The sequence below is a fragment of the Antechinus flavipes genome, chromosome 3, assembly GCF_016432865.1.
Source record: "Antechinus flavipes isolate AdamAnt ecotype Samford, QLD, Australia chromosome 3, AdamAnt_v2, whole genome shotgun sequence".
Taxonomy (NCBI): domain Eukaryota; kingdom Metazoa; phylum Chordata; class Mammalia; order Dasyuromorphia; family Dasyuridae; genus Antechinus; species Antechinus flavipes.
In genome coordinates, this window is record NC_067400.1 from 613,056,278 (window position 1) to 613,080,255 (window position 23,978).

The 23,978-nt window shown below is 53.5% G+C and overlaps 3 protein-coding genes across 4 annotated transcripts; all 3 read left to right on the forward strand.

Annotated features, from left to right (window-relative positions):
* Positions 1 to 810: 810 nt before the first annotated feature.
* On the forward strand, positions 811 to 6,346 carry ECH1 (enoyl-CoA hydratase 1). Of its 2 annotated transcripts, none has more exons than XM_051989079.1 (10): positions 811 to 853; positions 3,140 to 3,326; positions 3,644 to 3,732; positions 4,133 to 4,257; positions 4,329 to 4,377; positions 4,465 to 4,529; positions 4,613 to 4,683; positions 4,782 to 4,853; positions 5,157 to 5,307; positions 6,088 to 6,346. In XM_051989079.1, the coding sequence occupies exons 1-10, from the start codon at positions 826 to 828 to the stop codon at positions 6,190 to 6,192; spliced, it is 942 nt and encodes a 313-aa protein (XP_051845039.1). In that variant the 5' UTR covers positions 811 to 825; the 3' UTR covers positions 6,193 to 6,346. The 2 variants fall into 2 exon arrangements, with proteins under 2 accessions (XP_051845039.1, XP_051845038.1); XM_051989078.1 differs by lacking the exon at positions 811 to 853 and adding an exon at positions 1,961 to 2,165.
* A 431-nt stretch (positions 6,347 to 6,777) lies between these two features.
* LGALS4 (galectin 4) lies at positions 6,778 to 12,037 on the forward strand. Its single transcript, XM_051989080.1, has 10 exons — positions 6,778 to 6,889; positions 7,080 to 7,168; positions 7,607 to 7,811; positions 9,199 to 9,333; positions 10,245 to 10,271; positions 10,383 to 10,424; positions 10,674 to 10,703; positions 11,018 to 11,106; positions 11,549 to 11,714; positions 11,810 to 12,037. Exons 1-10 carry the CDS (start codon positions 6,845 to 6,847, stop codon positions 11,954 to 11,956), a joined length of 975 nt encoding a protein of 324 aa, XP_051845040.1. The 5' UTR covers positions 6,778 to 6,844; the 3' UTR covers positions 11,957 to 12,037.
* A 9,613-nt stretch (positions 12,038 to 21,650) lies between these two features.
* Positions 21,651 to 23,588, forward strand: LGALS7 (galectin 7). Its single transcript, XM_051989081.1, has 4 exons — positions 21,651 to 21,762; positions 21,958 to 22,046; positions 22,769 to 22,970; positions 23,358 to 23,588. Exons 1-4 carry the CDS (start codon positions 21,751 to 21,753, stop codon positions 23,469 to 23,471), a joined length of 417 nt encoding a protein of 138 aa, XP_051845041.1. The 5' UTR covers positions 21,651 to 21,750; the 3' UTR covers positions 23,472 to 23,588.
* Positions 23,589 to 23,978: the final 390 nt, after the last annotated feature.

Genomic DNA, 23,978 nt, shown 5'->3' on the forward strand with positions numbered 1-23,978 from the left:
GAGCAGACTGAGCTAAAGGGCAGTTCCCAACCCCAAGGAGCTCACTTGTTTAAAAAAAAAAAAAAGATAGCCCAACAAGCTAGTGGACACAGAGCACTGAGGGTTTTTATCGGGGCCTAAAGGAAGCCAAGAGGAGACGTTTTGTTTGTGGAACAGCCTGTGGCGGGACAGGAAGTGAGGGGTTAGGGGCTGGAAAAGGGGGACAGGCCAGTCAGAAAGGGTTTTGAAGGCCAAGCGCCATCTTGTATTCACTCTTGGGAGGTAGTGGTGGGAAGGGGGAGAGGCCCGACCAATCCTGTGCCTTAGGAAAAGCCTTGGGGGCTGAATGAGGATGGACTGGAATGGGGGAGAGGCCAGGCTGGACCCCCAGACCTCCAGCAGCTACTGCAGCGAGCCAGGGCAAAGTGAGCCCCGGGGAGGACAGAAGGAGGGTATTCAGGGACGATCCCTGAGGCCTCTGACAACAGCTTGGATACTGGGGTGAGGGTGAGGAGTCCAGAGTGACCCCGAGATTGGAGAAGCCCTGAGGGCCCGGGAGCAAAGGTGTTACTCTGGTCATACACAGGCAAGGGGGCAGCATTTGGGGGACTTGCTTTTTCTGAAGGGCAGTTGGGAGCTTGAAGCTCAGCAGGGACGTTGGGACAGGAAAGGAAGTTTGAAAGTCATCGGCATAGAGATGGTAAAGTCAGGGGAGCGTCATTTGCAGGGAGTGGAGAAGGTGGCACAGGCCAGAGTGGGAGGGACTCATGGTCAGGTCAGCCAGGACACGGGAGGAGCCACGGGGTCAAAGGCTGCCCAGGAGGATGGGTGAGAAGGGGCCGTTGGATGTGGCCGCTGGTCACTGGAGAGAGCGGTAGGTGGAACGGCCGGGGCAGAAGCTGGACTTTAAGAGGCTTAAGAGAGGGGAGGCAGCCCTTGCAGATGGCCTTTCACAGCAAAGATGCAAGGATCACGGAGAGAGCCGTTTGTGAGCCAGGGGAGGGGGGGGCTGAAAATAAATGAGGGGCAGAGAGGTGGCCCCGGCCCCCAAAGTCAAATGTGACCTCAGACGCTAGCTCTTTGGTCAAGTCACTTAACCCCCTCCCTCCCCCCAAGGAAAAATAGTGGGTGTGAGAACAGTCACTGGGGTGTTTGAAGGAGAGAAAAGTTGTCTTAACGGACCGGAAGGTCGTGCTCTGGGGAGCCTCCAGACAACAGCTAGGAAGGCCACGGACCTCAAAGGAAGAGAAGGGGGAACCTGGAGGTGGCCAAGGAGGGATGAGGGAGCAGCTCGCACTGGAAGGGCTGAGACCCCCACACAGGGCAGAGGAACAGAGGATGAGGGGACAGGCGCTGCCCGGGGAACAGGCATTCCAGGCTTCACAGGAAGGGGGTGCATTAAGGGGATGAGAAATGGTGGAGATCACTGCAATATGGACAGAGTAGCCAGTGTCAATGACCATGACAAAGAAAACTGGACGTCAGACAGGACAGGAAGAGCCCTTCCTTTCCTTTTCTTCTTTTTCTTCCTCCCTTTCCCTGCCTTCTTTTTTCCTTCATTCCTCTCCTCCTTTTCTCTTCCTCTTCTTTTTACCTTCCTTCCATCCCTCCTTTTTTCCCCTCCCTTTCTTTCTCCCTCCTTTCCCCATGGATGCGGTCCCTTGGTGGTGGGGGTGGGGCTCCCTTCCCCAGGCCCCGCCCACTGGGTATAGTGGATCTCTTTCAGCCTCGCTACATAATTTTTTTCTTCCGATCTGACATTCTCCGCTTTACCGATGGGTAAACTGAGGCTTGGCTAGGGGAAGAGGGGCGCCCCCGTCAGGCTGAGCTCGGCTCTTTAGGCCCTGGTCTAGCGGCGCCTCAAGGCGGACAAGGGGTGGGGTCAGGAGGAGGCCACGCCCCTCCGCCCTCCTGCCCTCGTTCATCATGGCGGCGGGACGCCTTCAGAGAGCGCTGACGGCTGGGGAAACAAGATGGCGCTGTGACCTTTCTCAACATGGTCGCTGCGCCCTGCCCCCTACCCCGCTGCCGGACGCTGCCCTCACTCAAGATGGCGGCAGTCTTCAAAATGGCCGCGGGCCCTGCCCTCCTTAATATGGCGTTGTCCCGCCCCCGTCACCCCACTTTGCTCAGGATGGCGGCGGCAACCTCAGGCTCTCGCGGGCTCCGGAGCCTCCTGCTGCGGCGTGAGTCCCCTGGTCCGGGGTTCGGGGTGGAGGTCATGACCTCGGGGCGGCAGGGGACAGGGTAGCTCTCTCCCTGGCTCTGCCCTCTGACCCCATTGTACCCCAGCCCCCCAAGTTCTGAACCCCCAGTGCTGGGCTCATTCTTCCCGCCAGTGTCTCAAAGGTGACCTCGCCCTGAACACGACCCCACCTGTATCCTACATCCCCCCCTCTCGTTCAGCCACAATCCCCTAGATGCCCCTGCCTCCACCCCGAAATGATCGTTCACCCCACTTACCCCCCTCAGCGCTTCCACCTTCTTTTCCCCAAATATAGCTGCTAGCCCACCCCGTCCCCCAGCCCCCACCACCTGACCCCTCCCCCAGACCGGCTCTTCCCGACCTTTCTCCCACTTTGGGCTCTGGACCTTTCTCCTACAGGCCCCATGACCTCTCACCCACATAATGAACTTTCTCCCAGCCCAAAAGGCTCCAATCGCCCTCCCCTTCTCTCCCTGGAGCCCCCTCCTCTTTCAGTCCTCCTCTCCTAATCTCTGGAGCCCCCTCCCTAGCAGTCCCCCTCCCCCTGTCTCCTTGGAGCCCCCTCCCCTCTCCATGTCTCTCTGAGTCCCCCTCCCTTCAGTCTTTTTCCTCTCCCCCCCGCTCCCGGTCTCCTTAGAGCCCCTCCCCCTGGGTCTCCTCCCCTTTCCTATTCTCCTTGGAGCCCCCTCTTCTTTCTCTCCCGGTCTCCTTAGAGCCCCTCCCCCTGGGTCTCCTCCCCTTTCCTAGTCTCCTTGGAGCCCCCTCTTCTTTCTCTCCTGGTCTCTGGAGCCCCCTCCCCCTGGGTCTCCTCCCCCCCTGTCCTAGTCCCCCTGGAGCCCCCTCCCCTAGCTCTCCTTGTTCAGCCCCCGCCTCGCCCCTCCCCACTTGTTTTTCTGAAATTCAGGGTAACTGACTGGGTTCTCACTTTGCTTCCCCCCCCACTCCCAAACCCAGATCTGGTGGCTGGTCGCAGACCCCTCCTCAGCTCGCGTTCCATGAGCTCGGCCGAGAAGCTGGCGCCGTCGCAGGCAAAGGAACACGACTATGAGTCCCTCAGGGTGACCGAGGCCGGCGACCATGTCCTGCACGTGCAGTTAAACAGGCCGGAGAAGAGAAATGCCATGAACAGGGCCTTCTGGAGGTCTGGGCTGGGGAGGAGCTGGGGGCTTGCTGGGGGGGAGGCCATGGCCTCTTGGGGCCGGCAGCATCAGGGAGCCCGAGACCTCCCTGGGCCCGGTGCCTCGGAGGGTGGGGCAGCCCAAGGGGCGCCATGGGGTGGGGGCGGGAAGGAGGCTAAGAACTGGGGCTGCCACTAAGAGAAGGAGAGATCACGGGCAACACGATTGGGCTAGCGCAAGCACAGGGAGCTGGGATAGCCCAGGCACGGAGGGGGCTGGAGGAGAGCCCAGGCAGAGAAGGGGGCCAGGCTCCGGCCCTGACCCGGCGCCCTTTTCTCAGGGAGATGGTGGAGTGCTTCAACAAGATCGCCCAGGACCCGGGCTGCAGGGCTGTGGTGATCTCGGGGGCCGGGAAGATGTTCACGTCAGGTGCCTGCCGCCCCCCCCACCTCAGCGTCTCAGGCTGAGCCCCTCCCGACCTGTGGGAGGGCCTTTTACCTAGGGGGAGACGGAGACGGAGGCCCCGGGACTGGAACCCGGGTCCTCTTCACAGGAGCCACGCCGGCCCGCAGCAGTGGGGGGCTCACTCCCCATCCTCAGCGTTCCCCGGTTTGGGGCTGGAGGGGCCCTCGCAAGGTGCCAGAGAGTGGCGGATGATAGCGCGGGGTCCCCGCTTTGCTGAGGCTTTTCAAGTGCTTTCCTCCCGCCGCCAGGAGGGGGCTCCCCGTGTTACAGGTGGCGGCCCCTGTCAGATGGGGCTGGAAACGGGGTGTCCGGGGGTGGAGGGCAGAGCTGGGGAGGTGGGACCCCAGCTCATCTCCACCGGCAGGGATCGACCTCATGGACATGGCGGGAGACCTTCTCCAGCCACAAGGGGAAGATCACGCCCGCGTCAGCTGGAACTTGCGCCAGTTGATCTCCAGATACCAGGAGACCTTCACTGTCATTGAGAAGGTGGGCTGCCCACCCTGGGGGCGGGGTGGGGGAGGGGCCTGGGCAGCTCCTAGCGCCCCTTTTCCTTGCAGTGCCCCAAGCCGGTCATCGCGGCGGTCCATGGTGGTTGCATCGGGGGAGGTGAGTCTGGGAGGCCGGGAGGGGGAGGACCCCGGGCCCTTGTGCCCCACGGCCGGCCCCGGAGTCACTCCCGCCTGTGCCCCCCAGGGGTGGACCTCATCTCCGCCTGTGACATCAGATACTGCGCCCAGGACGCCTGGTTCCAGGTGAAGGTGAGAGCAGAGGCTCCTGGCAGGGGGGGAGCCCCAGAGGCTCCGGTGCCAGGGCAGCCCCTGACCCCTCCTATCGCCCGCAGGAGGTGGACATCGGTCTGGCTGCCGACGTGGGGACGCTGCAGCGCCTGCCCAGGATCCTAGGGAGCCAGAGGTGCCAAGCGCCTCGGGCTGGGGACCGGGGGTAGTGGGGGGGGGGGAGGGAGGGGCGGCCGGCCGGGCTCCTCTCACCTCTCCGCCTCCCCTCCCCAGTCTGGTGAATGAGCTGGCCTTCACTGCCCGAAAGATGATGGCCGACGAAGCCCTGAGCAGCGGCCTGGTCAAGTAAGGCCCCAGCCCCTAGGGCGCGATCCCCGAGGCCCCTCCCCCGGGCTCCCTAAACCAAGCCCAGCCCCTAGGGCGCGATCCCCGAGGCCCCTCCCCCGGGCTCCCCAGGCCAGGCCCGCCCTGCTCGGCCCTGACCCTGGGTGGGGCAATCCCCGAGGCCCCTCCCCTGCCCGCCGGGCTCCCTAAACCAGGCCCTGACCCTGGGGGCGATCTCCGAGGTCCCCTCCCTGTCCACCTGGGCGCCCGGGACGCCCGCTCCCTCCGGGTCCGCTGACCCGGGGCCTGTCCGCTCGCCCCCAGCCGCGTGTTTCAGGACCACGAGTCCCTGCTGGCCGCCGCCTTGGGTCTGGCGGGCGAGATCTCCAGCAAGAGCCCGGTGGCTGTGCAGGGCACCAAAGTCAACCTGCTCTACTCGCGAGACCACAGCGTGGCCGAAGGGCTCAACTTCATGGTGAGCCCCGCCCCCGGCCGGTGGCCCCCTGCTGCGTGCTCCGCGCCCCCTCCCCCCTGCCTTGGGGAGAAAGACCCCAAGCAAACAGCCACGTGTGACACACGGGGAGGGGAAAGGAAACCCCCCCGCGGGTGAGGAAGCAGGGAGGCCGGGAAATGGGGGAGGGCCCCTTGGACAGCAGCCCGTAGGCTAGTAGCCCGCTGAGCTCAGCCTCAGCTGGAGGGGTGTGGCGGCGGGTGGGGCCAGAGGCTGGGGGCGGGGCCGGAGATTGGGGGCCGGTTCTGAGGTGGTCCTTCAGCCAGGTCGGACCCTCTGGGACCCTTCGGGAGCTTTCTTGGCACAGATCCCGGCGGGGCTCGCCCGTTCCTTCGCCAGCTCATTTTACAGATGGGGAAGCTGAGCTGTGACAGGGCCCCCAATCAGGCCCGTCTGAGGCCGGGCCTGAGCTCAGGTTGGGGCTCCGGGCTGTTCAGGCAGCTTCTCAGGGGACGCGGAGGCCGTTAAGGCTTGGGGAGGAAGGGCCCGGAGGAGCCTTGGCAGCCAGGCCCCTTTACCTGGCTTTGGTTGGCCTCTGCAGGGGCACTGCCCAGGGGAAAAGGAGGAGACAGAAAAGTGTCCAGGAGCAACGAGTCCCAATCTACCCGGAGACGCATCCCAGCGGGGGCGCCCGGGGCAGGTCACTTCTCCCTGTCTGCCTCAGTTTCCTCATCTGCCAAATGAGCTGGAGAAGGAAATGGCCAGCCACAGGAATGACCAGGGCTCCCCCTTCTCTCTCCTTAGACCGCCTGGAACATGAGCATGCTGCAGACCGAGGACATAACCAAGTCGGTGCAGGCCTCCTTGGAGAAGAAGGACCTGAAGAGCGTCACTTTCTCCAAACTCTGAATGTCTTTGCCCCCCCCCCACGTTCCCACTGCCCTTTGACCTGTCATCTGATCCCTGGAGGCCGGATCCCTCTCCCGGAGGGCGTGGGCTCTCTCTGCTGGCCCCTCCACATCCCTCATGGGGGTGGGGGCCACTAATAAAGTCATTCTGTGAACCCAGCGACTCCAAGTGCACTTTACGCGTCCTGGGCGTGGGCTGAGGGAGGTGGGCCAGATGGAAGAGGTCAAAGGCCCTTGTGTTCCCCTCACACACCTGTTTGTTCTGGGCTGGGAACCTGCCCACTTCTCCAATAGCGCTCCCAGCCTCCGCAGATAAGAATCAAGATAAAGCTTGGCTGTGGTCAAAGGTTGGGGGGTGCAGCTTCCTCTTCTGAGGGGCAGGGGAAGACTAGGAACCCCCAGACCCACCTGGAATGAGGGGGGCCTCCTGAGGGGGGGCAAGAGAGAGGGGAGACCCCCATAAAGGGAGCTGGTGGGAGGGGAAGGGAAGAAAGGAAGGAAGGAGTGTTTGTCCCCCCCAGTTCCGCTGCCGCCACACCCAGGACACCCCTTCCCTGCCCTGCTGGGGTATAAAAGGCATAGCGGGCACGCTCCTCGCCCTACTCCCGACACCAGCTTTTTCCTCTGCTGTCCAGAACCCTCTCTGTGCCAACATGACTTTTATGCCCGCTCCCGGCTACCAACCCAGCTATAACCCGGTGAGTGCCCAGCGGGCCCAGCCCCGAGCTCGGGGCTCACCCAGCTCGCATCTCCCCCAGTCTGGCCTCATCCCCACCATGACCTTGGGTGGTGAGGAGAGCAGGCGGGGGCCCATAGAGCTCCCTCCCTCCCCGCTGAGGGGGCTCCATTCTGGACCCCACTAACCCTCCCACCCTCTCGCCCACCCAGACTCTCCCATACAACAGAGAGATCCCCGGGGGGCTGCGCTCAGGGATGTCCGTCTACATCCAAGGGGTGGCCAGTGACCATATGAAGAGGTGAGGGCTGGAAAGGGATGGATGGAGAGGATGGGAGAAGGGCTGGGGTCTCTGGACAGAGGAGGGTGGGGAAAATGCTGCCTCTGACCCCCCACATAGCTACCTGTGGGACCCGGAAGTCACTCACCTTCTGAGAGCTTGATTACAATCTGAAATGAGGCTAAATTAGTGGGAAGGAGAGAACCTGCATCTATTAATTGCCTACTGTGTACCATGCACTCTATTACAATGTCTCATCTTAGACTTGTATCTTAGCTGGTCTCTAAGGTCACAGCGGCCTCTAATCTGCTGTCCTGGCACAGGGGAGGGAGGATTAGAACTGAGCCCCCCGCCCCCGCCCAGCAGCCGCTGTCCGGATCTTCCTGGAGGAGGGAGCCGGCGGGGAGCGGGGGCCGCGGGCTCTGAGCCTCTTTTCGTGCCGTGGCTTCTCCCTGCCAGGTTTTATATAAACTTTGCGGTGGGGGGCACGCCCGGCTGCGACGTAGCCTTCCACTTCAACCCGCGCTTCGACGGCTGGGACAAGGTGGTTTTCAACACGATGCAGGGGGGCAGCTGGGGCAGCGAGGAGAAGAAGCGGAGCATGCCCTTCAAGAAGGGCGCCCCCTTCGAGATGGTCATCATGGTCATGGACGAGCATTACAAGGTCTGGGAGAGGCGGGCGGGGCGGCCGGGGCGGGGGCCTTCCGCAGGCGCTGCCCCTCGAGCCAGAAACTTCCCAGAAGGGGGAAGGGGGCAGCCGGGGGCGCCCCAGGGCAGCCCGAGTCAGGCGTCCAGAAGCACTTATTAGGCGCCTAAGGTGGTGTTTCAGAAAAGGCGATTTAGCCTAATCTCCAGAAAGATTTTCTCCTAAGGAAAGCAACAGGTAGCGAGATCCCTGGCCCCGCGGGCTCCGAAATATGTCGCTTGGCTAGGCTGCCTTAGGCCAGAAAACTGGCCGAGGAGTGTGTGAGGTCCCTTCCGGGCCGAGAGACGGACCGGCTCCCTGCCCTTCTTTTCCGGGGAGTGCTCCCAGTGCTCTCTCCTGGGCTCCCTTCCCCGGTCTCCCCGCTGACAAAGTCCTCCCCGCCGGGACTGAAGGAGGCGTCAGATAATGAATTCGTGAGAGCGCATTTATTAGGCGCCCTCAGCTTTGGAGCGAAGAGCTCTGGGGCCGAATAGTCTCCGTGGTTGGCCCCGGGGCCGGGACTCAGTTTCTCCCGCTGTCATAGAAGGGGCTCCCAAGCCCTGAGGCTCCGCCCCCTGCTCGCACCCCCTCTCGCCGGTAACCGTTGCGGCGCCGATTCCTGGGCTTCTTTAGGAGCCGGGACATCGGAAGGGGGACGTCCCCAAATTTGGGACCAGCCTATGTGGAGCAGGGCAGCCAGGTGGCGCTATCGAGCCAGTCCCAGACTCCCGAGGGCCTGGATGCGAATGCAGCCTTAGCTGCGAGATCCTGAGCGAGTCACTGACCCCCGTTCTCCCAGCTGCAGAAGGAAATGGCAAAGCTCTTCTCTGCCGAGAAATTCCAGCTGGGATCACCGAGAATCAGGGCTGGCCACGCTCCCCCGGGAGCTACAAGAGCCGGCACTGAGCAAGCTCTCGGGTGGTCAGCCCAGGAGCATTTATTAAGTGCCCACTGTGTACCAGGAACTGGGCCAAGGCCGGGGACGCCAATAGAGACAGAAGAGGATCCCTGACATCAGGGAGTTCGCAGATAAACAGTGTGCAGATCACAGGACAAACGGGGGGCAGACCCGGGCAGGGATCGGCAAAGACTTCGGGTTTTTAGGAAATCCCTGACATGCGCCATAATTGTCCAGATCGGGGGTTTACCTTTACCGAGGCAACCAGGAGTTTTGGGGCTCCTCCCGGGACGCCCTTTGACCTGAAGCGTCAGCTGTAGTTGTTAGAGGCAGGATTTGAACCCCGGATCCAACCGGGACGCTCTGTGAGGTCCCAGGGAGGGGAAAGGTTAACACTCGGGGTGGGGGGTGGGAAAGATCACCCAGGTTTTGGTCTCAAGTCATCCTAGCTTCCTCCCTCCCCTCCAGGTGGTGGTAAACGGCAGCCCCTTCTATGAGTATGGGCACCGGCTGCCCATACAGATGGTCACTCACTTGCAAGTGGATGGAGACCTGGAGCTTTACTCCATCAACTTCCTTGGAGGAGGCCCCGACCCAGGCCAGGTAGAGGCTGTGGAGGGGGATGGGCTAGCCCGGGAGAGCAGGGCTGCGGACACGGTTCCACTCCGGCCTGCTGGGGTGCTGCAGAAAGTTCGGGGGCGGGGTGGGCCCTAAGTGGGGGGCTCAGGGCGGGAGGAGGAGACTCCGGGGTGCTTCTCGTGATGAGTCCCTGCCTGAGACTGAAAGTGGGAGCCAGCAGGAATCCTCGACCGGGGGCCCTTCTCTCCAACTCCCGCCAACGGCCTCCCCCCTTCCCCAGTTTTACAGGGGAGGGGGAAATCGCTGCCTAAGGTCACATGGCTAAAGAGCAAGCAAAAGAAATAGACTTCCTCATATATAATTCATATAAGATCATCCTTAATTCATAAACATAATTCAAGCCCAGGCAGGCTCTCTCCAGATGCAGCTCGTGAAATGACGCCGACGCGGCTGCCCCATTATGGTCCCGCCTTTGGGCAAGGAGATGAACGGCTTCTGCTGAGGCTGCTCCATGAAAGGGCTGCGTCCCGAGCCAGGGGCCTGGTTCCAATCTCAGAACCCCCCCCCCGGGGTGGGGGGGCTCCTGGCAGGGAGGGGGCCTGCCTCGGTTTGTCTCTTCTGTGAATGGGAAAGTTGGCTGAAACGCTGTAGAAGCCTCTTTCTGCTCTGTCATTTCAGAGTCTTTCTGGTTTTGAGCCCGTTTTGGGGGAGGCTGGGAGTCTATCCCTCCGAATAAAGATGGTCAGGGAGTGGGGCTTCCTGTCTCCCATCTGTACCCCAGAACTTCCATTAGGAATTTTCAGGTGCGCGGTGTCCTTGTAGAACTCCGGTTGTGCGAAGGGTGAAGGAGGGGGCAACCCTCCATCCCCCTTTTACCCAGAGCTTCGGGGTACCCCCGGCAAGATACCTCATGCCTTTCTCTTCTCTCCCCGCAGATTCCTATGACAACCCCAGCGTACCCAGTAAGTACCCACTAGGGGAGAGGGCCAGGGCACAGAATCAGGAAGTGGCTCAGGGAATGGCGGGAAGCGGAGGGTCCCTTTCCTTACCTTCCTCCCTCCCTCATCCTCCAGGGCCCAGGAACCCCGCAGGCGAAGCCGCCCCATGAATTGGTGGTGAGTAGGCTTTGGCTGGAGGAAGGCGCAAGTCAGCAGATGCTCCCCCTGGCTCCTGAGGTAGTAGAGTCAATCAGCAGAGCCGCCGAGCTCTGGCAGAGACCCGGGTTCGAATCCCACCTCTAACCTGACTGCCTGAGTGACCAGGAAGAAATCACTTACCTTTTCTGAGACCCAACTGCCCTTCAAGTGCTTGGTCCTATAATCCGAAGGGTCCCCTAATCTCCAGCTTCTTTCCCCCCTTTGCAGACCATGGAAGGACCACCAGTCTTCAATCCGGTATGGCCTTCGAGTGGTAGGAGATTGGGCTCGTGGGGGGAGACGGAGCGGGAGTCCAGAGCCTCGGGTGGGAGGGCCAGATTTATTTCAGTGGGAATCCAGGTGATCCCCCACCCTCCCTGCCCCCACAGCGGAGCCAGAGGACTTGGGTTCAGACCTGCTGAGAATTACTTTCCCCAGGACTGGTTTGCCTCATCTACACGCAATGGGGGACTGGCAGGGGCCCACAGTCAGACGGCCTAGCAAAGGTGGGGTAAATGCCCTCCAGGGCCCTGGTCGGCTCTCGATTCTGTCTATGACCCTTTGATCAACAGCCTGTGCCATTCTGGGGGCGAATACAGAACGGTCTCACGGCCCGAAAAACCATTGTGATAAAGGGACTGGTGAATCAGCGGGGCAGCAGGTGAGAGGCCCGGCTGTGTAGCCCACCCGCTCCCACCTTTCTGGGGGCCCCTTTATCCGGATTTCCAAACTTGGGAACCCAGCTGTCCATCCTCCTCCATGAAATCCCTCCTGGGGACCCATAAGCCCTCAGCCTCTCCCTCTCCCAGGGTGGAAGCCATCGGATCTCCTCCCCACTGCCCCTCTCAAGCCCCACTCCAAGTCCCCACTCAGGTCCCCCAGGGAATTCTTCCTGGGGAGTCATAAGTACTCTCAGCCCCATCAAGGGACCGGGGTAGCCATCCCTTGCTATTTCCCTCTCCCCCAGGAGTTCAGCTTTCTCCCTACAGCAGTCGCCCACTCCCCGTCCCCAGAGATCCTTACACTTTGGGGGTCCAAAGCCCTCAGGAGCCCAGGCCTAGGGGCCCACCCTCAGCGACTGCCCTTTACTTTCTGTCCCCCAGTATCATCATCAACTTCAAGGAGGCCGATTCAGAGAACGTGGCCCTGCACATTAACCCTCGGCTCTCCGACGGGGTCGTGGTCCGCAACACCTTCATGGATGGGAAGTGGGGGAAAGAGGAGAAGACCATAACCTTCAACCCGTTCACCCGGGGCCAGTACTTTGATGTGAGTCTGGGGGCTCGGGGACCTGCCCCTGCCTCCCCCTCCCTTATTCTCACCACCCCCTCCTTCTCACTCTGCCTTTTTCCCGCCCCCTCCAGCTGTCTGTCCGCTGTGGCCACGACCGCTTCAAAGTCTTTGCCAACGGCCAGCACCTCTTCGACTACGCCCACCGATTCTTCGACTTCCACAAGGTGAACATGGTGGAGATCAAGGGAGACCTGTCCCTGTCTTATGTGCAGATCTGAGCCCCGGCCGGGCCCCAAGAGGCTCGCCCTCTATGTGTGCTGGATCTTGTGCTGGTGGAGCATTGGTCACTTTTCTTCTCATTCGCTTGTTTGTGTATTCATTTGTTCTCTCGTTCACTGGTTCCTTGATGCCCATTCGATTTCACAAACATATATTAAGTGCCTACTGTGTACCAGGCACTTTCCTAGACCCGAGGTTTACAGACACAAATGAAACAGTCCCTGCCCTCATGAAGCTTCCACTTTACATGGAGGAAACAATGAGTATGTAAATTACCTATGTAAATTCAAAGTAATTTAGGGCCCAAGAGAGAATAATCGAATAATCGGGAGGAAGGGGTCAGGAAAGAGCACTGTGACCAATACACTTCATAAATGTCGGTTGACTGAAATGCCTACTTCATGTATATTATTTCATTTGATTCTCATGACAACCCTAGGAGATAAGTGCTATTATTCCCATTTTACAGTTGAAGAAACTGAGGCAAACAGAAATTAAATGGCTTTCCCACAGTCACACCACCAGTAAGTTACTAAGTGCCTGAGGATGGATTTGAACTCATCTTTATGACTCTGGAAAAACCGTTCCTCCAGCTTCCATCTTCTGCCTCTTGCAGGAGGCCCAGGAATTGCCCTTTCCTCCTATATACCGCATTCATGTTTCCACTGTGATTTCCTTAACTTGTGGGAAATCCTCTCACCAACTCAGATCTCTACCCACCCGTGGTGTGAATGGACACAATGTCTTCCCCGCTAAGGATGTCTAAAAGGAGGCTGTCCTCTGAAATGTCGGTTACTACATCACAGTGGGACACTGTAAACCCCACGAGTACCTGGCAGTAGGGACACTGGGAATATTCCTAACACCTTTTAGCACAGGCAGTCCAAATTAACTCATGTTCCGCCTTCCTTAAGCACCGAAAGGCAGTATGTCACTGTATTAATTATCCAGCAAGGGATACAACACCTGAATTGGCCGCCAGGTGGTGATCCTCTTGAGACACTAGACCCGTAGCATAGACCCAAAGGCCTCGGTTTCCTGGCCATAAGAAAGTATTATACCTGTTACCCTACTCCACTCTTCAAGTCTCTCTGTAAGTTGCTGGTTAGATTCAGAATCGAATTGAAAGAGATAAAATATAAAAACTCAATTTTATTAATAAATAATTCTAACCATTAGCTCAATTCTATAGAGCTCTCAGGTTTGCAAAGCAATTTTCCAAATAGTTTGTTTTATTTTCCCAATGAAGTAAGTGCTATAAGTGCTATTGGGACCTTCATTTTACAGAAGAGGAAATGAAACAAAAAATGATTAAGTAATTGGCTCAAGGTTCACACACTTAGCAAATGGTTGAAACCAGTTGGAGCTTTGGTCTTCTTGACCACCTGACTGGCTAGCTCCAGTCCCACACCACACAACGGCCTTTCCCCTCCACAGTCATACTTCCCCTTCTCCCAATTCTCAACATTCACACTCAAACATACACAAGGCTCCGATATCCAACCCAGCAAAGTGGGCTTATTGAGTGTAGCAAAATGGAAGGAAAATGTTACACATTTTGAAAGGGATCTATCCAAGCAGAAGATCATAGATCCAGAGCTGTTAAGGGACATCAGAGGCCATCTAGCCCGGCCCCCTCATTTTAAGCCCGATATCTCTCCAAGTCTCCTTCTTCCCCTCTCCATTTTTCCCAGGGATGGTCAGGGAATCCCCAACCTATGAGCATTCACCGCCTGTGAAAAGGGAATGGGGGGTAGTGTGCGTGCAGGACCCTTCCTCCGGATCACACACATAAAAGAAATGATTTTTCTCTCTGGGGCACCAACCTGGCAAGAGTAACACAATCGCAAATCCCAAGACTTGGGACGGACCCCTTCTGTAGCCCGTCTTTCCCGATGGGCCCCCGGAGTTTGTGGCAACAGCAACAACTGCCCTACGGCTCCCGAAACTGGGCGGTTTAATCTCAAAGCCAGCTGCGGATAACCTGTACAGAGAGTCCAGGTCCAGGGGCGACCAACAACCAATGTAGTTCTCCATCCTTCTCCAGAGCAGTCGGGAAGTATCAAAATCCAAAGTGCTCAGAGGGAAATAATCATAACAGCAACAATAATAATGATAAGCCAGCATTTACACAAGGCCTTCAAGTTCACCGCATGGAAGCAAACAGTGATTAAGTGATTTGTCCAGAATCACACACTCAGCAAATGTCTGTCGTTAGAATGGAACCGGGTTTTCCTGACTACCTAACTGCCCACGGGCCTTTCCACTCCATATTCATACTTCCCCTTTGCCCAATTCCCAACACTACACATACATTCACAAGACTCAACTATCCAGTGTCCCAAAGTGTTTATTGAACACAGGAAAAGTGGGAGGAAAAATCTTACACATTTTAAAATGGATCCATCCCAGCAGAGAATCTAGAGTTGTTAAGAGACATCGGTGGCTATCTAGCCCAGCCCTTTATACTTGACAAATATTGTCTCATTTACTTAACAAATATTGTCTCATTTGATCCTCATAGCAACCCCAGGAAGCATCATTATCCCCATTTTTACTTTTTAATTTTATTTTTATTTTTTTCCTAAATAATAGCTTTTTATTTTTCTTTTTTCCAGTTGTTTTTTTTTAATAGCTTTTTATTGACAAAACGTATGGGTAATTTTTCAGCAGAGCTTTTTATTTTTCTTTTCTTTTTTTTTTAAATAACTTTTTATTGACAGAACCCATGCCAGGGTAATTTTTCACAGCATTATTCCTTGCACTCACTTCTGTTCCGATTTTTCCCCTCCCTGCCTCCACACCCTCCCCGAGATGGCAAGCAGTCCTTTACATGTTGAATAGGTTACAGTATGTCCTAGATACAATATATATGTGCAGAACAGAACAATTCTCTTGTTGCACAGGGAGAATTGGATTCAGAAGGGATAAATAACCTGAGAAGAAAAACAAAAATGCAAATAGTTTATATTCATTTCCCAGTGTTCTTTCTTTGGGTGTAGCTGCTTCTGTTCATCTTTGATCAATTAAAGCTCTCTTTATCAAAGAGATCCACTTCCATCAGAATATATCCTCAAACAGTATCGTTGTTGAGGTATATAATGATCTCCTGGTTCTGCTCATTTCATTTATAGCTTTTTATTTTTCAAAGGACATGTAGAGATAGTTTTCAACCTTCACCCTTGCAAAACTTTGTGTTCCTAATTTTTCTCCCTTCCCACTTTCCCCGTCTCCTAGACAGACCAATATAGGTATATCCCCATTTTTACAGAACAGAGGTGAAATGACTTATTCAGAGTCACACCACTGATAAGCGTCCTAGACAGTTACCAAAAGCCAGCCAATCTCGACCTGCTGAATACAAATTTCATGCTTCCTTATTCTGACGAGTCTCCTGCCCCAGAACATACATGTTCAAGGCAGCCTAGAAGTTTCCCTGAGTCTCACAGACTCTTTCTTGTCTCAGGGTTAAACAAAGACAAAAATGAGACAATCTTGACCTCAAGGGGTTTGCACTATATTGGAAGGGGGAAAGCGTTCATAGGATGTTAAATACAAAATATAGTCAAGGTCATTTGGAGGAGATGGGGAACTGGAACAGGCTTCCTGCAGGAGGCGGCTCTTGAAGTAGAAGTAAGAAGAAAAATCAAGCATTTTTAGGGCTGACAGAGCATGTGTTAAACCTGGAAAGGTAGACTGGAACCAGATTGTGGAGAGCTCTAGAAAGCAAATTAGTCTAAATTCTATCCTAGACTCAAAAGGGAAGAAACTGGGGGTATTTTAGTCTGAAGAAGAGAAGGCTTGGGGGACATAATGGAGCTATCTGGGATTGATGTTGGGGAGATCACCTGGTCAATGGGTCAAGCTCAAACAGAGAAAAATCTCTGCCCTGCTGTATGTTGACTTAAAAAACCATAAATGAACATTATCTATGTGATATCATAGTTCTATTTATTTTGTTAAACATTTCCCAGTTATATTTTAATCTGCTTTGAGGGTGGGACACTTGGGAGTTTTGCAAGCCATTTTCTGTCCACAGTGGAGTGTTACACCTCCGTTAATAACTCCCTAAGTTTTACAGTTGAAGAAACTGAGTCCAGAAGAGTGACTTACCTGAATTCAGACACAGCATAAATGGCTGAATCTAATTTCAATCTGGGTACAAATTCAGAGTGCCCTTCCTCCCTCCCTTTCCTTATTTCTTTTCCACTTCTTCTCTGTCTCAGTTCCTTTCTCTTACCTTTTTAAAATGTATTTTTTAAGAATTAAAGGAAACCCATTCTCTCTTTCTCCTCCACTCCCATGCCCGTGATAAAGGAAGAAATTAAAAAAAAAAAAAAACATTGCAACAAATATAATCAAGGAAAAGAAGTTTCCTCATTGATTTTATCTTGATCTGCATGTAGAGTTCATCACCTTTCTGTCAGAGGCAGATAGCGTGAGTCTTCGGGAATCATGGTTGATCTTGGAATTGATTGAATTTCATAAATCTTTCAAAGCTAATTTTTTTTTTTTTGCAATATTGTTGTCATCGCATCCACTGGTCTGCTTCTACTCACTTCATTCTGCATCAGTTTATACAGATCTTCCCAGACGTCTCTGAAATCATCCCCTTCATCAGTTCTTACACAATAAGGTAACACGATGAACACGATGATCGTGTTCCGTCACATAAGTGGATTGCTGGTTCCTCTCAGAAGCTGGCTTCTTCTCAGAGTCTTTCTTTCTCTTTAGGGATTATGTAATGATCAGGATCTTACTTCTCTCTGCCTCTCCCCAACTCTGACTCTTCCTCAGGCTCAGAACACTAAGTACTCAATCAGTCTCCACCAAGGAGTCTCTTGTGAATGATTCTTTGAGCTAAGGGTCACATTGCTTGACTCTGATGGACTTAGCTCTTTTCAACAAGGCGGCAATTTGGGCCAATTCAATAGGCTTGTGATGGAGAAAGCCATGTGCACCCGGAGAGAGGACTGTGGGAACTGAGTGTGGATCACAACGTAATATTTTTACTTTTTTGTTTGTTGTTTGCTTGTTTTTTCTCTATTTTCCCTCCTTTTTGATCTGTTTTGTGTGTGTGTGTGTGTGTGTGTGTGTGTGTGTGTACCAAGATGACTGGAAATATGTTTAGAAGAACTGTACTTGTTTTCTAGGGGAGGGAGAAAGTGGGGAAGAAGGGAGAAAAATATGGAACACAAGGTTTTGCAAAGGTGGATACTGAAAACTATCTTTGCATGTATTTTGAAAAATAAAAAGCTATTATTATTATTAAAAATAAAAAAGAAAGGTCACATGTGTACATATCAAATCATAGAAGTTTCCTTGAAAAGTATAGCAGCAGAGATAACCTCATTGAATGACCCTTCGATCATCATTATTTTCTGAGACGATTAGGATTAATTACCTTGTGCAGGGTTACATAGTAGGTGTTTCAGTCTGGATTTGAACTCAGATCCTCTTGATTCCAGGACCAGTACTCACCTAACTAGCCCAATTGATCATCATTATCAAATGAGGTATAAAACAGGGAGACCTACAAACACCAAAGGAGTTAGTTCATCACCCTCTTATATGACATCCAGCACAGAAATTAAGAATCAAAGAGAGATTCCCTATCACTAGGAAAGTCTTCCAGACTCTTATATGCAAATGATTTGGGGTTGATTGCATGTAGCCCCAGAACATCGCACAACCTCTCAAATGAGATCCATAATCACTCAAAAGAGTTCAACTTAACTATCCACACAGGACAAATGAAGTGGATGAAAAACACCTGTTGTCCAGATGATGACAGTCAGTTCATAGCATTGTAGAATTAGAGTGAGAAGGGATTGCAGAGATCTTCCAGCTGAATCTCTTCATTTTAAAAGCTAAGGAAACTTGCAGTTTAGAGGTAAAGGCCACACATAAAGAGCACCTAGATGAACAACTACAGAATTTGGAGACTGCAAATGGACAATGAATTGGGCATCAAATTGAACAGGAAGAGGGCAGCTTTAATTGAAAACTAAACAGGGAAATTGCTCAGATTCTCTCCCCCCCACCCCAAAAAATCAAATTTATTGATCATATATTGATTCTTAAAGTTAGAAAATAGAAAACTTTCCTATAGATTAGTGAACATCATGAGGACCCAATCTTTCTCAGATTCTTGACCATTTTTCACAATGTTGTTTCATTTACTCTTTTTTGTTTTTTGGTCTTTATATTGCTTTCCTTTCTGAATATATTATCCCTCTTCCCTACCTAGGAAATGACTATGACTAACAAAGATCTTAAAAAAAGAGGAAAAAAGTCATTCAATAAAATCATTCATCAACTGTGCCTTGAATAATGCCAATCAATCAATAAGCATTTATTAAGAGATAAGGATAAAAATGGAGGGCCATCTCAGAGGAAGGACACTAGCATTAAAGGGGAGCAGGAGATACTTTTTATAGGAGCTGGGACTTTTGATGTGACTTGAAGGAAATCACAAAAGTTAACAGTCGGTGATGAGAAAGGAGGGCACTCCAAAATGGAGGATAGTCAGTGAAAATTCTCCGGACTTGGGAGATATAATGTTATCTGGGAAGAACAGCAAGGAAGCCAGTGTCACGAATGTGAAGAGGGGAAGAAGGTATAAGAAGACTGGAAAAGTAGGAGGGAATCAAATTATGAAAGGTTTTTAAATCCAAAAAGAAAATCCAGAGAAATCTTAGAGTTTATCTGTCAAGAAACCACAGGAACTATATATGAACATAATTTTTAAAACATTCTTTATACAAAGATTTAAATAATTTTTTAAAAATTTTTATTTAATAATTACTTTATATTGACACTCGTTTCTGTTCCGATTTTTTTTTCCCTCCCTCCCTCCACCCCCTCCCCTAGATGGCAAGCAGTCCTTTATATGTTGGATATGTTGCAGTATATCCTAGATACAATATATGTTTGCAGAACCGAACAGTTCTCTTGTTGCACAGGGAGAATTGGATTCAGAAGGTATAAATAACCCGGGAAGAAAAACAAAAATGCAGATAGTTCACATTCGTTTCCCAGTGTTCTTTCTTTGGGTGTAGCTGCTTTTGTCCGTCATTTATCAATTGAAACTCAGGTCTCTTTGTCAAAGAAATCCACTTCCATCAAAATATGTCCTCATACAATATCGTTGTCGAAGTGTATAATGATCTCCTGGTTCTGCTCATTTCACTTAGCATCAGTTCATGTAAGTCTCGCCAGTCCTCTCTGTATTCATCCTGCTGGTCATTTCTTACAGAACAATAATATTCCATAACATTCATATACCACAATTTACCCAGCCATTCTCCAATTGATGGGCATCCATTCATTTTCCAGTTTCTAGCCACTACAAACAGGGCTGCCACAAACATTTTGGCACATACAGGTCCCTTTCCCTTCTTTAGTATTTCTTTGGGATATAAGCCCAATAGAAACACTGCTGGATCAAAGGGTATGCACAATTTGATAATTTTTTGGGCATAATTCCAGATTGCTCTCCAGAATGGTTGGATTTGTTCACAGCTCCACCAACAATGCATTAGTGTCCCAGTTTTCCCGCATCCCCTCCAACATTCAAAAGATTTAAATAATTTGAGAAAATTTTAATTGCACATAGTATGGGTAGCCCTTATAATAAAATGAAAATATCTGAATTTATTTATTTATTCAGTGCCGTACCAATCAAACTGCTAAATAATTTTTATAGAGCTAAAAAAAAAATCAAAACAAAATTCATCCGGAAGGAAAAAAACTCATGAATATCACGGGAATCAATGAAAAAATGGGAAGGAAAGGGAATCAGTAGTATCAGATCTCAGATTATACTACCAAATTGTAATCATTAGAATAATTTGGTACCATGTAAGAAATAGAAAGGTTGATCAGGGGAACAGTTCAGGTTCACAACATACAGAAGCAAGTAAGCACAGTAACCTAGAGTTTGATCAACCCAACAGTTGGGGCAAGAACTCACTATCTGACAAAAACTGTTCAGAAAAAAACTGAAAAGTAATTGCTAGCAGAAATTAGGCTTAGACCAGCATCTCACACCATGTAAAAGACAAGTACATAATTTAGGAAAAAAAATATAATTTAGGGAAGCATGCAAGAAAATATCTGTCAAACCTACAGACAGAGGAAGACCTTGTGGTTACATAAATTTTAAAAGTTTGTGCAGGAAAAAACAAATTCAGTTAATAATTAGAAAGGAACCAGGAGATTGGGAAGAGCTGAACAAATGATGGAACACTCTTGTGCCATAAGAAATGATGAAAGAGATGATTTCAGAGAAACCTGGGAAGAGCTGTGTGAACTGGGACAAAGTGAAGTGAGCAGAATCAGAGCAATTCCTACAACAAAAATAATATAAAAACAAACTAAAGATTTAAGATTCAGTGACCAATCCTGACACCAGAAGACCCATGATGAAGCATGTTTCGTGGGGGAATTTGTTTTGCTTTGGTTGACTATGTATATTTGTTACTAAGTTGTTGTTTTTTCCCCCAATGGTTGAGAGAGGGAAAGGAGAGAAGATTGATTACTGTTAACTAAAAAAAAAAAAAAAGATTTAGAAAATGAGTTTTAAAAGGAAATATATGATTGAAAACGATAGACTGGTGACGTGGGAAACTGATATTTGGCCTAAGTGCCAATGTAGCCTGGGAGTGCCCAGAGAAGCTGAGGAGGTTCCAAGAAAAGCAGCTTATCAGATGGCAATGGACAGGATAGGTGGGGGGTGGATAGTGCTCCCTCTGCACTATTTCAGGGAGCATCCACATTGATGGGGTCACAGATCTATGGGTGTGTCTTGAATGAGTTCTCAAATGGAAGAGGAATTGGTAGAAAAAATGAATTTCTTGCACTGGCTCTCGAAGAAGTAAGTAGGAGCTGCAGGGAGAAGCTGGGAGGGTCCCTAGAATGTGCCTGGGGACTGGTGGTCTCCAGTTTCCCCTTCATTGGAGGTTTTTAATGGAAGGCTGGATATCAGAGAGGAGATGGCCCCTGAGGTCCTTTCCAGATCTGAGTTTCTCTTACTCTCTTCCCCACATCCCACTCCCATTGAGTCTCCAAGCACCAGATGGAACTGGGATTAATTCTGGAGACCTCTATACAACCTCAAACTTCCCTTAATTAACACGTCCCCACTTTCCATCGATATTCTGACTTTCAAACACTAAAGGGTCCCTTTCCTCAGTATGGTACCCACGTAGGGAGGCCTGAAAGTCACAGCCCGGGATGGGTGGGGAGGGAGAGCGCCCTGGGAGCCAGAACAGGCATTTGTCTCTGTCTGCTCTCCCAGCCCAGCACCCTGGGGCTCTGCGTCAGCTGGGAGATGTGTGCAGATGGATGGATGTGTGGATAGATGAGAGGGTGTGTGAGCTGCCTCAGTCTCTCTAAACTTTCCCCATCCATTAATCTCTGGAGAGTCTAAAGCACTTTCTGGCTCCTCCGCTGGGTCTGGGATGTTTGGGAGCTTTCCCCGTCTCCCGAGTGGGGCCTATGTGTGCTAGGGGAAGGCCATGGTACCCAACTGGAAATGGGATGCTGGGGACTGGCTGAACGCCACCTCTTTTATTGTGGGGACCTGGAGGCCCTCGTGGGCAGGGTGGGGTTGAGGAGCTGTTATCTGCCCGCTCTTCCCCCCCTTCCCTGGGCTGTGAGTCATTGAGCCCCCTGGGGCAGGCGGGGATGGATGAGTCAGGGCCCTCCCCTCACATCCCCATAGTTTATAAGACTTGTCCCAGCTGGCATTCACCTCCCACCACCAGATAACACCTGCACAGGCTAGACCATGGCCAACTACGTGAGTGTCTGCTCTGGGAAACCATGGATGGAAGGGGGGAAGATGTCGCTTCCAGCTCTGTCCCCCTCCACTTGAGCTCTTCTCTATCACCCTTCTCCTTGGCTCTTTGTCTTCCCCATGCTTCCTGTCGCAGTGTGTTCTTGCCAAGCCCCTCTCTGAATTTCTGGCTCACCTCCTCTTGTCTGTGTCCTGCAGACCGTCCCTCACAAGGCCCAGCTCCAAGAAGGGCTCCGGCCGGGCTCCGTGATCCGAGTTAGGGGTACCCTGCCGCCCAACGCAAATCGGTGAGTCTGGTTCCTGAGGCATGAAGGGCGGGGTCCTGGGGCCCCTGTGCATGTACCAGAGGTGCGTAGGGCCTTGGCCATTCATCCTGTGATAATTCCTAGGGACAGTTTGGGGGGGGGGCAGATTGGAGCTATGGTTCCCTGAATGGGGACTCCCACCAGGTGTGTCTGGGGGACTTGGGGATATGTTTGGGGCTCCAGCTCCCTACCGTTGCCCTAGAACTTCTACCTACAGCCTCTGACTCTAGAAGGCTTGGGAGCTGTGGGTTGCAAGGTTTGGGCCCAGCGGCCCCCTGACCACCCCCCCATCTCCCCTTACCTCCCCCTTCCCTCCTCCCACCCCTACCCTTGGGACCTCAGGCTGGACGCCATTCCATCACCAGCTCCCAGAACCCATCCCTCCACTTGGGGTTGGGGTTCCTGGCGATTTTGTCTGTGTGGGAATCTCGGGTCTGCCCCAGCCCCCTCCGGCAGCCCTATAGAGCTTCCTAAGGCCTCAGTCCACACTGGACATCCCTGGGAGCCCCAGCCCAGAACCTGCCCCATCCGGGTAATGAAGCCCTCCCCCTCTTCCCGTCCCAGATCCCCTAAAGCCCTCCCCCACGGGCTCTCCCACCCCGCCCCACCACACCCGTCCCAGATCCCCTAAAGCCCCCTCCCCCAAGGGCTCCCCGTGCCCCCCACCCCGTGGGCGCTGACGCGGTCCCGCCGCTCTGCCGCAGCTTCCACTTGAACCTCCTGTGCTCCGAAGCCGCGGGGGCGGACGCCGCCCTCCACTGCAACCCGCGCCTGGACTCGGGGGAGATGGTGTTTAACTCCTTCCAGAATGGCACCTGGGGGCGCGAGGAGCGGAGCCCCAGCCTCCCCTTCCAGAAAGGCCAGCCCTTCGACCTGCTCCTCATAACCACGGACGACGGCTTCAAGGTACCCGGCCCGGGCCTGGGGCTTCTTCGCGGGGGATCCCCCAGGACTGGCAGGACGGGGCACGGCGGGGGGAGCGCTGCCGGGACCCGCTGGCCAGCGCCGTCCGCAGTCCGGGGGCGGAGCCTGGCAGGGCCGGGGAGAGGAGCCCCGGGGCGTCGGCAGGGACGCGGCCTGCGAGGGAGGCTGGAGGGAGGGGAAGCTTCTGGCCCGGAGGGGCCGGGATGGATGGACCGAAGGCCTTGGACGGCGGATCCGGAATGGGGAGGCCGGAGGGGACAGGGAAGGGCGTGAGAGGGTCGCAGGCGCGTCCCCTTCCCCTGGACTAGCCCGGGTCTCAGGGATGGCCGGGGAGGGGCCCGGCTGAGACCTTTCTGCTTCCTTCCCCAGGCCGTGGCGGGTGACAGCGTGTTCCACCACTTCCCGCACCGCATGCCTCTGGCCCTGGTCCGGCTCCTGGAGGTCGGCGGCGACGTGCAGCTACAGAGCGTATCGGTCCTCTGAACATCGGGGCCGTCGGGGCCGTCGGGGCCCGCCAGGGGTTGGGGTTTTTACTTAAAACTCGAGGCTGGGGAGGGAGGGGAGGGCCTCGACACCTAATAAAGTCTTTGCCCCCTCCCACCCCGCTCCTGGCTCTCCTGTCTTTCTTCCCACCGAGGGATGGCGGGATCAACGCGCCCCCCTCTCCAGGCCTTCCCCTCCTGCCTAGAGCATCCTGAGGTGCCCCTCCCCCCCACTCCCTACCTACCGCAGACACTCCCTCAGTGCTCCTGGGAAAAAGATGCTAATAAAAAAACCGGGCAGGGAAGGGGGTGGGGCGGGGAAACATGGCCGCTGAGGAGCTGGAGACTCGGTAATAATAGTGCCATTTCTGCAGCTCTCTGAGGTTTCAGAGCCCTTACACGTCGTCTCACATAGTCCCTACAACAACCCGTTGAGAGGGTCACATTTTACCGTAGGGGAAACTGAGGCTCAGAGAGTGGCTTTCCAGGGTCATACAAACTAGCAGGT

Coding starts and splice junctions, on each gene's coding strand:
- ECH1 (XM_051989078.1), top strand. CDS start 1,976: ATGGTCGCTGCGCCCTGCCCCCTACCCCGCTGCCGGACGCTGCCCTCA. Junction 3,733..4,132: donor CGGGAAGATGTTCACGTCAG/GTGCCTGCCGCC, acceptor CTCCACCGGCAG/GGATCGACCTCATGGACATG. Junction 4,530..4,612: donor ACGCCTGGTTCCAGGTGAAG/GTGAGAGCAGAG, acceptor TATCGCCCGCAG/GAGGTGGACATCGGTCTGGC.
- LGALS4 (XM_051989080.1), top strand. CDS start 6,845: ATGACTTTTATGCCCGCTCCCGGCTACCAACCCAGCTATAACCCG. Junction 6,890..7,079: donor ACCAACCCAGCTATAACCCG/GTGAGTGCCCAG, acceptor TCGCCCACCCAG/ACTCTCCCATACAACAGAGA. Junction 7,812..9,198: donor TCATGGACGAGCATTACAAG/GTCTGGGAGAGG, acceptor CCTCCCCTCCAG/GTGGTGGTAAACGGCAGCCC.
- LGALS7 (XM_051989081.1), top strand. Junction 22,047..22,768: donor CTGCCGCCCAACGCAAATCG/GTGAGTCTGGTT, acceptor GCTCTGCCGCAG/CTTCCACTTGAACCTCCTGT. Junction 22,971..23,357: donor CCACGGACGACGGCTTCAAG/GTACCCGGCCCG, acceptor TTCCTTCCCCAG/GCCGTGGCGGGTGACAGCGT.